This window comes from Aquarana catesbeiana, linkage group LG13, assembly GCF_042186555.1.
Source record: "Aquarana catesbeiana isolate 2022-GZ linkage group LG13, ASM4218655v1, whole genome shotgun sequence".
NCBI lineage: Eukaryota > Metazoa > Chordata > Amphibia > Anura > Ranidae > Aquarana > Aquarana catesbeiana.
The window spans coordinates 190,107,391-190,124,793 of record NC_133336.1 but is presented as its reverse complement, the minus strand read 5'-3'; the positions used below and the strand labels follow the sequence as shown (position 1 = coordinate 190,124,793).

General features: G+C 42.0%; 1 protein-coding gene across 1 annotated transcript in view; it reads left to right on the top strand.

The window, feature by feature from the left end:
* Positions 1-13,743, top strand: part of LOC141116514 (uncharacterized) — a 70,895-nt gene extending 57,152 nt beyond the window's left edge. Inside the window, exons 15-19 of the mRNA XM_073608900.1 lie at positions 1,676-1,760; positions 5,720-5,839; positions 8,897-8,998; positions 9,638-10,582; positions 11,187-13,743. Coding sequence (XP_073465001.1) covers positions 1,676-1,760; positions 5,720-5,839; positions 8,897-8,998; positions 9,638-10,560 — 1,230 coding nt within the window. The 3' untranslated portion in view covers positions 10,561-10,582; positions 11,187-13,743. The remainder of the gene's footprint in view (positions 1-1,675; positions 1,761-5,719; positions 5,840-8,896; positions 8,999-9,637; positions 10,583-11,186) is intronic.
* The last annotated feature ends 3,660 nt before the right edge of the window (positions 13,744-17,403 follow it).

Here is a 17,403-nt window from a genome sequence, read left to right as displayed (position 1 = left end):
TAAAGCAGACACTGCCCTGGACAGAACTGCAGCCTTGTCAGCCATGTACATCCCAGGTGTAGACAGTTGGCATTCAGATTTTCTTAACTAACAGCACCTGGGCCTGAGAGAAAGGTCCTGCAACATTTTCAGGTATAGGAACCAATGTCATAGATAGGCGCAAAAGTAGTGGATGTTCTGGTGACTCCATAAGATCAGCACATTTTGAGCTATGCCTTTCCTCCCCAGAAACTTCTTTCACGTCTGCTCCCAAGGATTGAGATGGAGAGCATCTCGGTAATCCTCATTGCCCTGGAGTGACAGGTGGATGTGGTACACCAGCCTGGTAAGACTCCTTGTACCATGAGCCCTGCCAGACTGATAAAGATCTACTGTCCAGGAGGCTGATTTGACATCCTGCTTAATGGTAATGGTAGCTGGCTTTAACAGCATGGCTACGGAAGCCCAGGTTCTAAAGGATGGGGCACCGGAGTCGGTGATTTCTATCATGTTCAAAGTTAGAAATTCCACTTTCAGCAAGCTCACTTCACTTTGTCTTTGGAACCTTCATCCCAAGAGTTTCTCAGAGGAATACATTTTCTCCTTTCTACGGCTGCATTTGGGGCAGCATCTGGCTCTCTGCACTATCAAGGGTCAGGTTTCCATCTGTTTCAGAGACCACTGGCCTCTCGCTGTCTGATTAAGACCCCATATGGCTTCCCCTGTTTGTCTCCCGGTGACTTTTTGGAATCTATATTTGGTTCACTCAATGCTTCAGAAACTGCCGTTTGAACCCATTAGAGACATTCCTCTCTGCTTTAACCCACAAGGTGGTTATCCTAGTTGCCGCCACCTCTCGAGGAGTGTGTCTGATGTGGTGGCCTTAGCTCGCAAAAACTTTTTTGGGTTAGGGACAAGGTGCTGTCGAAGCCCAGGACATCCTTCCTGCCTAAGGTAGTTTCTGCCATTCACCTTAACCAAGGCATTGTTCTCCTGTGCCTTTGTCCAACTCTAGTTCATTAAAAGGAATTTTCCCTCCATTGTCTAGATGGGGTCCAGTCTGTAGGAGTCTCTCAGCCACTGCTTCTTTAAGAACATTAGACTGCTTATAAACGACAGTTTAGGACTTCCTGTGTCCCTCAATATGACAGACTGCATTGCTACAAACAAAGGCATGCTTGGTAGTAGGAGTGGTTATCCCGGGTTGGCCTACAGGTTTTTTGTTTGCCAGTGTCCAATCCTACTGTAGGCGGCAGTATGAATCGAAGGTTTCCGTTTTCCCTCAAAGGTCTCAAAGTAAAGGATTTTATGGTGAGTGCAAAATCCCTATTTTTGTCTGTGTCCCCAATGGAGGGACTTCCCATTGCTGTCTTGACAGGAAGTAAAGGTAAGTCTCCCCACAGAAACGCATAGTATTGAATAAAATAAAAAACTGACAGAGGTTTAAACCCTTCCCTACTCTGTTCAAACTAAAATTAAGTTTATTGGCTGGAGTTAGGCTCTATTTTTTTAATCAGAAAGTAGGATTACATGGTACTTTTCAGCCAAGGTAAAGGTCAAATTACGATACTTGAGGAGGGTCACAGTGGGTGCAATGAAGCTGCCCATTCTGGGACTACATATCCCAGCAGTGTTTAGGGTTTTCATTCTTTTTTTTTCTCCTTTTTTTTTTTTTTTATTGTTTTTTTACTCGTAGGCATTTTTGGAGCTACAAAAATCAAAAGAGCGTCCAAAGAAAGAGCGTCCACAGTCTAAGACTACAGCCCCCCGCAAAATACAAGGTAAGGTTGCATAAATCTGAGCTAAATATGGATGAAGACCACAAATATATAAAAAAAAAAAAAAAAAAAAAGCAGGTAAATATGGATGACACGCCAAAAATCAACAAAAAAGAACAGGTAAGGCTGTAGATATCGGGGCTAAATGTGGATATCGCACTACTTCAAACTCAGTCTGTCCAAACCAGAGCTCATGATATTTCCTCCCCACGTGCCCCTTCCCCTGGCTTCTCTGTCGAGAGATGGCACAGATATCAGGCCGTTTCCGCACGCCAGGGTGCTAGGTGTAATCCTGGACTCTACTTTCAGCCCTACATTCAATCGCTGTCCAAATCATGCGTCCAATCGAGGCACACCACCCCACCCCTGCACCAGGACTGGTACCACTGATCACTGATACCAATGATGGAGCACTATTCCTCCCAATGATGGGGCACTATTCTTTCTACGGACATCACTGACAGGGCATTGTTTACTTCCAGGGCATATTCTACTCACATTGGCCACAGTCTGGCCCCCTCAAAGTCTGGCCCTTTGTATGGAAAGTTTGGAGACCCCTGATATAGACTATCCCCTCTTCAGTCCATCATGAATGCTGCTGTCAGACTCATCCCCCTTACCAACCACTCAGAATCTGCCACCCCTTCTCTATTCCCTCATCACTTCCTCTCATGGTCACCTCCAGGACTTCTCCAGAGCCTTACCCCAATCTGTCTGACTATCTCCTACTCGATCCACTTATAGGCGATCCTAGATTGGTCATGCCCCACAGTTGGCAACTTCCACATGCGCTGACCCTTTTAGAGCAGGTGGAGGAGATGAATCATATCGAACGCATGGAGTCACTCCTGGCACAGGAATTGGGTACATATGAACGTCATCGCCAGACCTGGCTTCCCTTGAATATGTATATAGAATCCTGAAGCGCGAGACCTCCTTGCTAGGTAATGGCAAGCGCCTGCCTTTACACTCTCACCGGTAGGTTTCTTTTCTGGGTGCCCTCCCTTTCCTTCCCACCTACCCTCCACTTCCCTTCTCCCCCCTTTTTTCTTTTTTGTATCATGGGACAGGGTAGAGCTACGGGATGGCCCATCTCTGCTCTTTACGGCTATTATCCTTCAAGCATATCTTTTGCTCTTACAGTTGTGCTCAAAAGTTTGCATCCCCTTGGAGAATTGATAAGATACAGTATGTACCATTTTTAAAGAAAACCTGAGTGAGCCTGCAAAACACATTTATTTTATTTATTATGGGAATCATATTCAACTGTAGGTGATAACAGAATGGCACAATCTTAAAACAAATGAAATGCCCCCTGTTCAAAAGTCTGCATCCCCTTAGTTTCGTAATACTGTGTATTGCCCCCTTTTATCATCAATGACAACGTGCAGTCTTTTGTAATAGTTCTCTATGAGGCCCTAAATTCTTGCAGGTGGTATAGCTGCCCATTCATCTTGGCAAAATGCCTCCAGGCCATGCAAAGTCTTTGGTCGTCTTGAATGAACCGAACGTTTGAAATTTCCCCAGAGCAGTGTGATGATATTAAGGTCAGGAGACTGATGGCCACGCCAGAACCTTTTTTTGCTATAACCACTGAAGGGTCGACTTGGCCTTGTGCTTGGGAGTCGTTGCTGTGCTGGAAAGTCCAGGAGTGTCCCATGTGTGGCTTTCGTGCAGAACACCACAAATTGTCTGCCAGTATTTTCTGATAACATGCTGCATTCATCTTGCCATCAATTTTCACAAGATTCCCCATGCCTTTAGAGCTCAAACACCCCCAAAACATCAGTAAGTCACCAACATGCTTCAAAGTGGGGATGGTATTCTTGTTGCTATAGGCCTTGTTGGTCCCTCTCCAAACATAGTGCTTATGGTTGTGATCGTAAAGCTCTATTTGGTCTCGTCACTCCAGCTTACAGTGTACCAGAAGCTGTGAGGCATGTCAAGGTGTTGTCGGGCAAATTGTAACCAGGCTTTTTTGTGGCATTGGTGCAGTAAAGGCTTCTTTTTGGCAACTCGACCATGCAGCTCATTTTTGTTCCAAGTATTGTCGTATTGTGCTCCTTGAAATAACCACACCATCTTTTTCCAGAGCAGCCTGTATTTCTCCTGAGGTTACCTGTGGGATTTTCTTTGTATCACAAACAATTCTTCTGGCAGTTGTGGCTGCAATCTTTTTTGGTCTACCGGACCTTGGCTTGGTATCAAGAGTTATTGAATTTTCCACTTCTTAATAAGTGATTGAATACTAATGACTGGTATATGTACAAGGCTTTGGATATCTTTTTTTTTTTTTTTTTTTTTTTATATCCTTTTCCATCTTTATAAGGTTCCATTACCTTGCTACACAGGTCTTTCTGACAGTTCTTTTCTTGCTGCCCATGGCTCAGTATCTAACCTGCCCAGTGCATCCACCTGAGACTTAACAAACTCATTGACTATTTATACACAGACATTAATTGCAATCTAAAAAGCCACAAAGGTGTTAAATTAACCTTTAATTGCCATTTTAACCTTTGTGTGTCTGTACCAAGGCCAAACAATCCAGGGGATGGAAACTTTTGATCAGGGCCATTTAGATTATTTTTTTTTTTTTTTTTATCATCATGATTTAAAAAGGAGCAAAAACCACCTGTGCGTACGGATCGGTTCAGATGGGATGTTGGCGTATGTAAATGGACACTTGTCCGTTTAACCCGCCACTCCATAGAGGAGACTGGAGGGTCCAATCAGGTCTGCCTGAAAAACTGACAGGTGGACCCAATCGGTCCACTAGTGTGAAAGGGGCCTAAGATTTTGCGCACCTCCTTTATTTTGATGTACTTGCAGTGTATTTAGCTGAAGGGCCAGTTGGGCATTACAGACTTTGGATCTGCCCGGCCTGCCTATGTAACAAACAGTTGGCTGCTCCAGTTTCAGGGCTGCACCTTGTGACCCCTTTCAGCAATTTTTTCATCTTGTGAGCATGTTTGTGGTGACGTATTTTTCTGAAGCAGATGAATGTGGGTATTTAACCACATCCCGCCCGGCCTATAGCAAAATGAGGGCCGGGCGGTGGTTTAATTGTTTGACTGGACGTCATATGACGTCCTTCACAACATGGCGCACGGCGATCATTGGTGCGGTGTGTCGCTCGGACACACTGCATCTCTGATCGCGGCAAAGAGCCTATGACCTAGGCTCTTTACCATGTGATCAGCTGTGTCCAATCGCAGCTAATCACAGTGTAACTAGGAAGCGCCGGTTAACGGCATTAATCTACTCACGTTGACAACGTGGCTTTCCTCACAGGGGGGATCTGCACTGATAATCAGTGCAATGATTATCTATGCAGCCCCATCGACAATGCCTGCCAGTGCCCACCTGTGCCCTCAGTGCTGCCTTTCAGTGCCCATCAATGTTGCCTGTCAGTGCCTCCTCATCAGTGTCGCCTATCAGTGCTGCATATTAGTGCCTCCTCATCATTCCCGCCTATCAGGGCCCATCAGTGCTGCATATCAGTTCCGCCTATCAGTGCTGAATATTAGTGCCTCCTCATCAGTGCCGCCTATCAGTCCTGCATATTAGTGCCTCCTCATCAGTACTGCATATTAGTGCCCATCAGTGCTGCATATTAGTGCCTCCTCATCAGTGCCGCCTATCAGTGCTGCGTATCAGTTCCTATCAGTGCTGCATGTTAGTGCCTCCTCATCAGTGCCCATCAGTGAAGGAGGAAAATTACTTATTCACAAAATTTCATCACAGAAACGAAGAAAGACTTTATTTTTTTTCAAAATTTTCTGTCTTTTTTCATTTTTCAAAAAAAATTATAAAAATGTTGTTTAGTTACAGTGATGCCTGATGGCACAATTGTCATTTAAAGTGTGCGAGCGCTGAAAGCTGTAAATTGGCCTGGGCAGGAAGGGGGTATAAGTGCCCAGTATTGAAGTGGTTAATACTTAAACTTTTTTTTTTTCCCCCAGCTCCTCAACCAAGTTCCAGTTCAAAACCTGTGTTTCCTGTCGCTGATTCCAAAAATACAGGCCTGGTTAACAAGCCAATCCCACTGATGTCCCTTGTGGTTGACCCCATCCTCCCTCCAGGTAGCGCTTCAGGACTTTTGTTCTTTTATGTATTGATTGATCGCTTTTTAGCTTTTATTGTTGCACATCTTGCTTTCCCCAGTGATAGAATGTATTTATCAACATAGAATGTATAAACCCTAGCATTAAAGAAAACTATTTTCTCCGTATTGGTCTATTACATATATTGATGCCATATGTAGCATACAGAAATAGAAGGGACAATATAAATTATACAGAGTGTGTGTTTTAGTATCACTTCGGATGCACACGAAGCCAGTCGATATTGTCCAATCAGTTCATGCCTTTCTCTTGGTGTGTTGGATTATCGTTTGAAAAATATTAAATCCTTCTGATTCAAATCTTTCCAATTCGATATTATATCAAATCTCCTGGAAAAACTGCACCCAGGACCAACGGATATACAAAACAAATTCCGAAAACGAATCGGGTCAGCATAAAAAATATGAAAAAATGATCATCTTCAATGGACGGGTGCATCCGAAAAAACGAAACGAAAATGTATTTCTACTATTATACTCTTCTATTTACTTATATCTGTTCTGTGATTGTAAAAACAAATATTTGTTAGGACTGCAGAACACTCCTCTTAATATTTAGTGCCCGTTCACACCACAAAATCGTCTTCCGTTCCGGATGCGTTTTTTTATATGCGCTTTTTTTTTTTTTTTTTTTTAATGCTTTTTACTGAATTGCAGTACAATTCTGTGCAGGAAAAAAGCAGCACGTTGTACTTTTTTTTTTTTTTTTTTTCTGGAACTGGAACGCACTGCGTTGGTGTGAACTATGCCATTGGAACCCAAAATAACCTACTTTCCATGCTTTTTTGATGCAGAAAAAAAAAAAAAACTGCATTTGGTGTGAACTGGCCCAAAAGATAGGGGCAAGGTGTTCTGTAGTTCACAGAAGTGAGCATAACAGAGTTGATAACATTGCTTGAGATAAGACTACAGAGAGCACAGGAAGGTAAAAGGTCACTTTCCGGCAGGACCATTATTTTTTTGAACTTATTAAACAGATATCACAAAACGCTTTCAATGGTGAATTGAAAGTGAATGTAAAGTTGGTGTGTGCTATGAACATATAATAATAATTTTTTTAAACCTGTAAGGCAAAAGGCATAATGAGCTAGTATGCACCGCATATTAGCTCATTATGAAATACTTAGAACGAGGCGTCAGCAGCTGTTCCCGGTCCACACCGAGGGAGCTGACATTTCCCCTCAGTGTGTCTTCCGGGTTCGCGGCTCCGGCGACTTCTTTCCAGCAAGGTCCAGCAGCGTCTTCACAGCGCATGCGCCGCTGACGTCAGCGGCTGCATGCAGGGTGAATATCTCCTAAACCGTACAGGTCTAGGAGATATTCATTTTACCTACAGGTAAGCCTTTATTATATGCTTACCTGTAGGTAAAAATACAAAAAAAGGGTATACAGCTGCATTAAACTGTTTATTGGATTACATGTTTAAAATATTTCAAAATAAAAATCAGCATTTTGAATGAATGTGATCTTGTTGTCCTTATTTTATGCAGTGGTGTAATTATTGATAGTCTCAACATGTTTCACCCGATGGGGCTTCCTCAGAGGGAACACAACTGCTGAAACTTTAGTACCTGGGATTTTTATATAACCTTTACTGTAAGTCTTACTGTGAAACTTTTTTACTGTAAAATCTTTACGGTACTTGGAATCTTATATGACCACAGGAGGTACAGCAGTAAAACAGTATTTACAGTAAAATAGAGGTACAACAGGACTGGAAGATATAATATCAGGGAAAAAAGTACCTGGTGGCGCCCATACAACCAGAGTCACTTGCCAGTGCCACGTGGACAGCCCAGTTACATACTCCATCTCCAAATATTTTTGAAGCGATTATTTAATCTGCTTCTGGCTGTATGGGCACCCTTGGGTTTTCTTTTTACTGATATTAGATCTTCCGATCCTGTTGTACTTCCTGTGGTCATAGAAGATTCCACTACTTGACACCAAATCTGAATTATTACCTATTTTCCTAAATAAGAGACGTTAAAAATCCCAGGTACTAAAGTTTCAGCGGTTGTTTTACCCCTGACGAAGCCCCATCAGGCGAAACATGTTGGGACTATCAATATTATGAAATATTTTAATCATGTAATCCAATAAACTGTTGTTACATTTTAACAGTATATGAGATTTGGTTTCTGAGCACCTCTAAAGTCCAAAATCTACTCTTTTCAGATAATATTTTTATCCCAGATCACATGATTGCTCTAGGTTAGGTCCCTAATCTGACATGGTGGTTTTTGGGGGTCAGAGAAATACAATACCGCTCGGACATTTGCGCCAGCACCACAAATCCCTGGAGCTCTTTAGCTCCATGGTGATTTGGGAAGCTTCTGAATGCTGTAGGCAGAGTTGTAGGAGTGCAAGACATCCCTAGTAACTCTTACCTATGGCAGTGTGCTGGCTGTGAAGGAAGGGCTGGGCTGGTGATGTGTCAGTAGAAATCTGACCACAGGGTACAGACGCAACACCCTGTCTCTCTAACCAGGAAGAAAAGATGCAAAGAGGGTGATCTACTAAAACTGGAGCATAGTAGCCAATCAGCTTCTAACTTCAGCTTGTTCAATTTTGGCAATAAACCCTGGAAGCTGATTTCTATGCAGAGCAGCACCAGATTTTGCACCATGCAGTTTTGGTAAATCAACCCCCCCAAACTGACCACGCAATGACGGAGCTGCTTCCATGGCTAGTGTGGTCACAATGAAAAAGAATGGGGATATCTCCAAAGGGGACCGGCAGGATCACCGGGTATTTATTCAGTTTTACAGATAGAATTTACTTTCATATGTACACAGCTTAGTCAGAAACAAAGGAAAGCAGTCCTCAACTTTTACATTTAGGACTAAATATGCATTAACAGATCAAAATGACCAAATGTGAGACTTTTATTGTTGGGGTTTACATACACTTTACCTTCCTTGAGATCTGCAGATTGTCTTTCTGCAACTTTAACATTATAAATACATAGATGGTTTTTAATTATTTTTTATTTCTTTAATTTTCCTTTGTTTAGGACCTGCCAACAGGCTGCAGCATTCTCCCAGTTCTCCTGGTCAAAGGGGGTCAGTAACTGAACAGAGACCACCCACTTTGCCAACTATGAAAAAGCTTCCAGGTACACTCCATAGTCATCAGTTTGTTTCTGCTGTTAGGGGACAGATTGTTGTAGCGTTGTATCATCTTTAACCACTTTCCTATCGGCCACAGTATATATGTATAAGTTGCGTTAGAGAAGCAGTTGTAGCGGGATATCATTGCATGGCGAAGGCCACCATCTGACCGCTCCGCCACTAAATAAAGGGGCGGGGATCACCTGATGTCACCAGGTGACCCCCCCCCTTTAGGACACCATCAACCCAGCATGCCCCGGTCGGTGATGTCACAGGGGGCATGGTAACCTGGTGATGTCACCACAGGAGGCGTAACACAGACATTTCAGTCATGTGATCACCTTAATTGGCTGTCACATTGATCACATGATCAGGAGTCCATGTCACCAGCTCCTGAGCATCCATGATGACTGGGAGCTGTCAGTGACAGTGTGGTTGGTCACAGTGCTGGGGTTGCCAAATGAGCCCAGCACAGAAGTTCAATGCCGGCTATACGCTTATATGCAGCAGCTCTGTGTTTAAAGCCCACCTCTGTGTTTTTTAAAGGGTTAAAATCCTATATATTGGTTTCTTATTTTGTTAATGTTCCTGTAAACAGAAAGTTACAGTAAATGCATACACTAAACACACATTTTAAATTGCAGAACGTCCCAGCCGCTGGGAACCGGTATCCATCCAGACTTCATCTGAGATGCGTTTGGGAGAACGTTCCAATCAACCACTTCAAAGAGAAGAATTCTTCCCTTCCAGAGAACGTAGCGATGACACCAGAAACTTACCATCAAGATTCCCAGCACCTGAAAGAGAAGAATTCTACCCTTCCAGAGAACGTAGTGATGACACCAAAAACTTTCCATCAAGATTCCCACCATCTGAAAGAGAAGAATTCTTCCCTTCCAGAGAACGTAATGATGACACCAGACACGTATCAACAAGATTTCCACCATCTGAAAGAGAAGAATTATACCCTTCCAGAGAACGTAGTGATGCCACCAGACACGTATCTTCAAGATTTCCACAATCTGAAAGAGAAGAATTATACCCTTCCAGAGAACGTAGTGATGACACCAGACACGTATCAACAAGATTTCCACCATCTGAAGAGGAAGAATTATACCCTTCCAGAGAACGTAGTGATGACACCAGACGCGTATCATCAAGATTTCCACCATCTGAAAGGGAAGAATTATACCCTTCCAGAGAACGTAGTGATGACACCAGACACGTATCAACAAGATTTCCACCATCTGAAAGAGAAGAATTCTTCCCTTTAAGAGAACGTAGCGATGACACCAGAAACTTACCATCTAGATTCCCACCACCTGAAAGAGAAGATCTCTTCCCTTCAAGAGAGCGTAGTGATGACATTAGAAACTTACCATCAAGTTTCCCACCACCTGAAAGAGAAGAATTCTTCCCTTCAAGAGAACGTAGTGATGACACCAGACGCTTATCAAGATTCCCACCACCTGAAAGAGAAGAATTCTACCCTTCCAGGGAACGTAGCGATGACAAAAGAAACTTGCCATCAAGATTCCCCCCACACAGGGGCTCTGTGAAATACTGACCTCTCCATGATTTCTTCCTCGGTATGTCCCAATGCCAAACTGGCTTTATAAGTGAAAGCTGTTAACTGTATGATTGATTTCCTCATAGGAACCAGATAACTTACTAACTTGCAGTAGTCGAGGCGAGAGATAACCAGGGAATGAATTAGGGACTTTGTGGTTTCATTGGTTAGGAAGGGGCTATTTTGGAGATGTTGCTACTTTGCTGACTGCTCTCCTTGCTGGAGAGGAAACTGCACCTGAAGATCTGCAGTGCAAGGATCTCCCTGCATCTGCTACATCCAATCCTTGATCTCAGCTTCTGCCACCTTTCTTGTTGCTTCCTAAGTATTCCTTCTTCAGAGGGCAAGGCAGCTCTGAGATGAAGAAGCAAAACCATGCCTCTACCAAGATTGGTTGTCTCCTCACAGAGAGACAGTGTAGAACAAGGCACGGTGTCAGTAATGGGGGAAACAGCTGCAGGGAGACCACAGGAAATATTGGTGTCTACTCATTTGGCCTCGGCCTGCCTTTTTTGAGCATTGTTGTGTTCCTCTTTAAGCCAGTTAGAGGTTCTCCTGCAAAAACAGTGCTGAATAGAAAAATGTTTTCAGATACAAATGATTGTTCTTTATTTCCTATTTAGGAGGCATCCTGACCACCATCATGACTACTAACCAAACCTGGAAAGAGGAAGGAACTCAAACATACACAACACGATATGGGGAAAGCAGGAATTCGTTTTGATGTATAACATGTTTAAGGTGTAAAAGTATCCTGTTTGTGTTATGACAGGTTAGCTTTACTGCACCTGTCCCGGGAAGAAGAGAGGGAATATGAGGGCTGTAATTGTAAATTTTATTTTGCCTGGCTGTCTCTCGCTTCAATAATACACACACCTGGACCAAGCATGCAACAACATGAGAGAAAAATCTGCCGTTTTGTATATTTGTTGTAGGTGATTGAAAACATATGAAAGCCAGAGCTTAGCGGTAATGGCCAGGCACCTAGTATTTCCAAAGGGAGAGGTCAGCAGTGGCAGTATGTCTGATGAACAGTTTGCTTTCACCACTTGAGGGTTTCGAATATCAGAGATGCACCATTAAAAAAAAAAAAAACATTTTTAGGGTGCATCTCTGACTTCCTGATCCTTTCCCTCCACTGCTGTTAACGGCAATTACCAGCTGTCAAAATGACAGCCCATAATTTCTTTGTATTGCACAGCGTTTGCTGCTGTCAAAATGCAGCCATTCCTGTGAAAGGCTCCATTCACACTTGTACGACTCCAAAAATCGCACGACTTTGGAGGGCAACTTTGACGCAATCTTGGATGGATGTGACTTGTCCCTCTGCAAAGTCGGGCCCACTGTTGCATTGTATAACATTCAGGTACGACTTTTATGCAACTTTTGAGGGTTAACATTGAAGTCTATGGCCCTCAAGTTGCATGAAAGTCAGACCAAAGTAGTGCATGATAGCAAGCTGATATCCGCGCTATCCAATGATATTCTAAGCAGCCGGCATAATTTGTTTGATCAGCAAAAATAAAACATTAAAATCCACATGCACTGCGCTAGAGCATGAACTACTTTGAAGTCGCACATATATGAATGTTATCATTGGAAAACACGGGGTAGGACTTGTCATGGGACTTTGACGTCCAAGGTCACATGATAAGTTGCACAAGTGTGAATGGGGTGTAAATGACACTTGCAGGTGGTCTGCAAGTGCTATTGCATAAATACAATAACCGTGTATTGTATATGATGATCAAAAGTTGTGACCAATAATCTGCATAAAACATTAAAAAAAAAAAAAACATACAAGACAGAAAATATAATTTTTGAATAAAATGATTTCCTGTGTAAACTGTTTACCTTTTAATTAACTACTATCAGCCCTAATTAACGCCTTCCTCCCCATAGCTATTATTTTTTGTCTTTTTTTTTTTTCATTTGTTTTATTCTTCAGTGTCTCAAAAAAAACCAATGTTTAAAATTAGGGTAAAAAAACTACTTTGCAAATTAATTTTTCATACTGTGTATCAGAAACATTATTTTATTGTCATTTTAAATGGGGCAAATTATGGAATACAATCTTTTCTTTTACTCTTCATTTACAGTAAAACTACTTTGACACTGGTAAAAAAAAATATATATATATATATAATTTTTTTTTTAAATGAGTTAGGTTCTTTTGGTCTATTGATTACATTAAAAAAAATGTTTGCAAGACAGTATTGGCAGAAGAAATCCTAATTTGTCCCCAAGAAAAAAAAAAAAATGTATATATCACTTTATCTTAAAGGCCAACCCTGGGCAAAACATGCAGGGTGGGTTAGAGCGGGTAGCTAAGGGGTTCATGTTTTGACCAGAGTTGGGATTTTTCTCTCCGTCCATCCAGTTCTGTGGTTTTCACAGCCCCGATAGACAACACAACTAGTTTAGTGACTTAAGTTTGTCTGCTGCAGTTAAGCAATACACCCCGCTCACCTCCCTACCCCCCAGCCTGTGACTGGATAGTGAAGGAGTAGCAGCAGACCAGTGAAGTCATCTCTCTGCTCTCTCCTCCTGTCAGCATATTGCTTATCAGCAGATAAGAATACTTGATTGGCTAGGAGTGTTTCTTCTCCTTTTCCCAGTAGTACTGCTGTACAGGAGATTGCAAGTGGCTGAGATTAAGTCATATTCAGGTATTGATACAAGTTGCATAAAAAATACGGTTAATTTTTTTTTGTTTTGTGGTTGAAATAAATGTTTGGGTTTTTTTTAATGGGGTGCAATCAGGCTGCCTAAAGAGTAAAGCATGTGCAAGTGTTTTATTAAATGTATTTTGGTTGTAGCCCATTACCACACTGCACATCTGGACTGCTGCTCTCACACAGAGCACAACGGTTTCGGATCTCCAGCAGTCTGGCGCCCCCTATAGACAGAATTGCTTATTGGAGCACCATGAAGGGGGTGTGTTGGATTGCTGTGCTCCTGAGAGTAGCGGTCCAGATCTCCCAGCACAGGGTATTCCCCTGGAGTTCAGCTTTAAAGCAGTTTCTGTATAAATTTTGCGGGTGCATTTAGCTATCTCGTTGGAGTTGTTCTTTAAGATCATAGTTTGCAGTGCTGTAAAGTTAATCTGTACATAAAGATAAATGTGTTCAGAATATCTGTAGGACACTTCTGTTATTGATGTTTTTTTTTTTTTTTTTTCCCCCCTGAGAATGTCATTGTATATAACGTAAAACCCTGTGTCAGTTAGATCATATACAGCAGTCTTGCAATAAAAAAATCAAAATTGAAAGGTTTGCTTAGTCTTTTTTTTTTTTTTTTGTCATTTGTTCTTATGAGTCCTTATTTAACCACTTGACCTCCTGAAGGTTTTACCCCCTTCATACCCAGACCATTTTTTGCTATTCGGCACTGTGCTACTTTAACTATTGCGCGGTCATGCAACACTGTACACAACTGATATTTATATCATTATTTTTTTTTTTCCCCGCAAATAGAGGTTTATTTTTGGTTGATCACCACTGAGATTTTTTATTTTTTGCACTTTAAACAAAAAAAGACCAACAATTTTAGAAAAAGAAAATGTTTACTTTCTGCTATAAAACACATTCAATAAAAATGTTTTTAAAAAACTAATTTCTTCCTAAATTTAGGCCAATATGTATTCTGCTACATATTTTTTTGTTAAAAAAATCCCAAAAAGTGTATATTGATTGGTTTGCGCAAGAAGTTATAGCGTCTACAAATTATGGGCTGTATACTGGAATTTAAATTTTTTTTTATTTATTTTTTTTTTTTTTTATACTAGTAATGGCTGTGAACAGCGACTTATAGCGGGACTGCGATATTGCGGCAGACAGTCTGACACTTTGTGAGAACCAGTGACACTAATACAGTAATCAATCAGTGCTAAAGAATATGCACTGTCACTGTACTAATGACACTGGCTGAGAAGGGGTTAACATCAGGGGCGGTCAAAGGGTTAAATGTGTGCCTAGCCAGTGTTTGTGTGTACACGGTGTGCTATTTTTACTAAGGGATGTGATAGATTTTCTTTCCCTACTTCCCCCCTCACTATGGTGCTTGATTGCCAGGATGCATTTACGTTATACACGTGTAAATATTACACATTATTGATAGACTCATGCCACTAGTGTCCTTGGTTACTATGACGAAGGTGGCTCCTGTCACTAGCTTCCTTGGTTACTAGGATGCCGGTGGTTCTTGCCACCTAGCATCCTTTTGTTAATAGGATGCAGGTGGCACCTGATGTATATAGTGTCCCATGTAGCTAGGATTTTAGAAGCAGCTCCTGTCGCTTAGCTTCCTTGGTTACTAGGATCCTGATGCCTAGAGCGCAGGCCACTCCTGTCACCTAGGTTGCTAGAATGCATTAATACTGTATGAATGCGAACATTTACATGCATGCAGCATAAATTTACAGCTCGGGCGCAGTTGTATAAATGGGCCTGTTGACTTATATACTGTTGCTAAAGAAAAGAACATGTAAGCTTGAAACGTCAGCACTCAGAAATGGTGGAGGCACCTGTCATGTAAACCTGGGAGGTTTGGGAGGCAGCCACAGTTCTGAGGAAGGGGGTCAGTTCCCTGAAACATGTAAGCTGGCATTCTCATCCTTTCTCCTGTTGGAGTTGGAGAGCAGACTCCGTGATTTTGTGCATATACATGCCTTTGGCCCACTTTTTCCTGTGAGTACATTTTTTCTTATACTCTTCAATAAAGTGTTGAAAGATAATGCGCTAGGTCTCTGTGTTTTATATACTGTTGCGTTGAGATGCGTACAAAACTATATGCAGCATTATAATGTCCATGTGAATGAGCCCTAATTTTTAAGCAAGACGCTGGAATCAACTATGTAATGGAACAGGAGAAATAACATTGATCCTCGGGGGAATTTGGATTGTTAAAACACGGAAAAGAAAAATAACAGTTTCACCGCATAAAAGTTCAAGACGAAGGGGTCATGTTTGGAGACTGGTGGGGGGCTTGCTGCGTTGTATTTAAATCATAAGGTTTCCGTTCTCAGTTGTAAAGCTAAAAAAGAAAATATTTTTATTCAAGTAAAGACGGCCACCTCTACCGAGAAGCTAAATAATGTGTTCATCAGCCATCTGGTTTTTTTTTTTGTTTTTTTTTTTTTTTTTTATTGTGTCTACTAAATATGTGGTTCGATAGGTGGAATATGAGGTTATTAGTGTAGATGAACTAATCAATTTGCTAGCTGACATTTGACATAGATTATGCAGATTTACAGGTTCCCAGGATTTATAAATCTTGCTTGATCAAGGTGAACTACTATAAAAGAGTTATTTTGGATCCTTTACCTGTTCACTCCCACATCTAGACATTGGTCTCCCCACCTTCCCTCTCTGACCAGAGTGAGTAAACCAATGGGATTGTGCCACTGAAATGAGAGGGCGCAGGTAACTGATGTAATAAAAAAAAAAAATCAAGCACAGGAAGCCCATAGTTTCTCTTGCTGTTGTGCTCATGGTACAAATCTCTTTGCCTTCTGCCTGAGTGAGGATGGAGAGCTTTTTGCTCCTGGAAGTATGAGCAGAGGCTTAACGTGAAAAGGAACTGCAAGTGGGTCTACAGGATTCCCATACCAGTTTTGGAACTGCCATTGTGTTAATGGTGCAAACCTATTTGTCTGCTACCTGACTGGAAGTCAAAGAGTGAGGGTGGAGAGCTTGTGCCCCCTGAAGTAGAAATAGAGGCTTAATGTGAAAAGGAACCTCAAACGTCTTCAGGTTCCCCTTACCAGCTCACAGCATTGGAACGAAACAAAAAAATTTGAAATTGGACCAACCAATTTTTTTTACTGTCTGACCCAGAGGTCAGGAAGTGGGAATGGGAGAGCCTGTGCTCCTGGATTTCGGAGCAGAAGCTTAATGTGAAAGGGAACTGCCAGTGGGTCTACAGGATCCCCCTACCAGCCTTGGAACTGCCATTGAGCTCATAGTGCAAACCTATTTGTCTACTGCCTGACTGGAAGTCAGAGAGTGAGGATGGGGGAGCTTTTGCCCCTTGAAGTAGGAGTAGAGGCCTAATGTGACAGGGAACACCAAACGTCTACAGGATCCCCTTACCAGCTCACAAAAAAAACGACCAATTTTCTACTGTCTGACCCAGGGGTCAGGGAGTGAGAATGGAGAGCCTGTGCTCCTGAAAGTAGGAGTAGAAGCTTAATGTGAATGGGAACCTCAAGGGGATCTACAGGATCCCCTTACCATATCACGCTATTGCAACTGAAAAAAAAAAATACAAATTGGACCAACGTATTTGTCTACATGTTGGCTGGAGATAAGTGAGTGAAGATGGAGAGCTTGTGCTCCTGGAAGTAGGAGCAGAGGCTTAATGTGAAAAGGAACTGCACGGGGATCTATAGGATCTTCTTACCAGCTTACTACATTGGAACTAAAAAAAAAAAAAATTACAAATTGGACCAACATATTTGTCTACTTGTTGGCTGGAGATAAGTGAGTGAAGATGGAGAGCTTGTGCTCCTGGAAGTAGGAGCAGAGGCTTAATGTGAAAAGGAACTGCAAGGGGGTCTACAGGATCCCCTTACAAACTGACATTGTGTTCATGGTGCAAACCTATTTGCCTATGGTCTGTCAGAAAGTGGAGAAGGGGAGCTTGTGCTCCTTGAAGTATGAGCAGAGGTTTGTTGTGAAAAGGAACTGCCAGTGGGTCTACAGCTTGCTACATTGAAACAAAAAAAATTACACATTGGACCAACCTGTTTGTCTACTGTCTGACCTTAAGTAGAGACTGAGCATGGAGAGCTTGGGAACCTAAAGCGTCTACAGCAGGGATATGCAATTAGTGGACCTC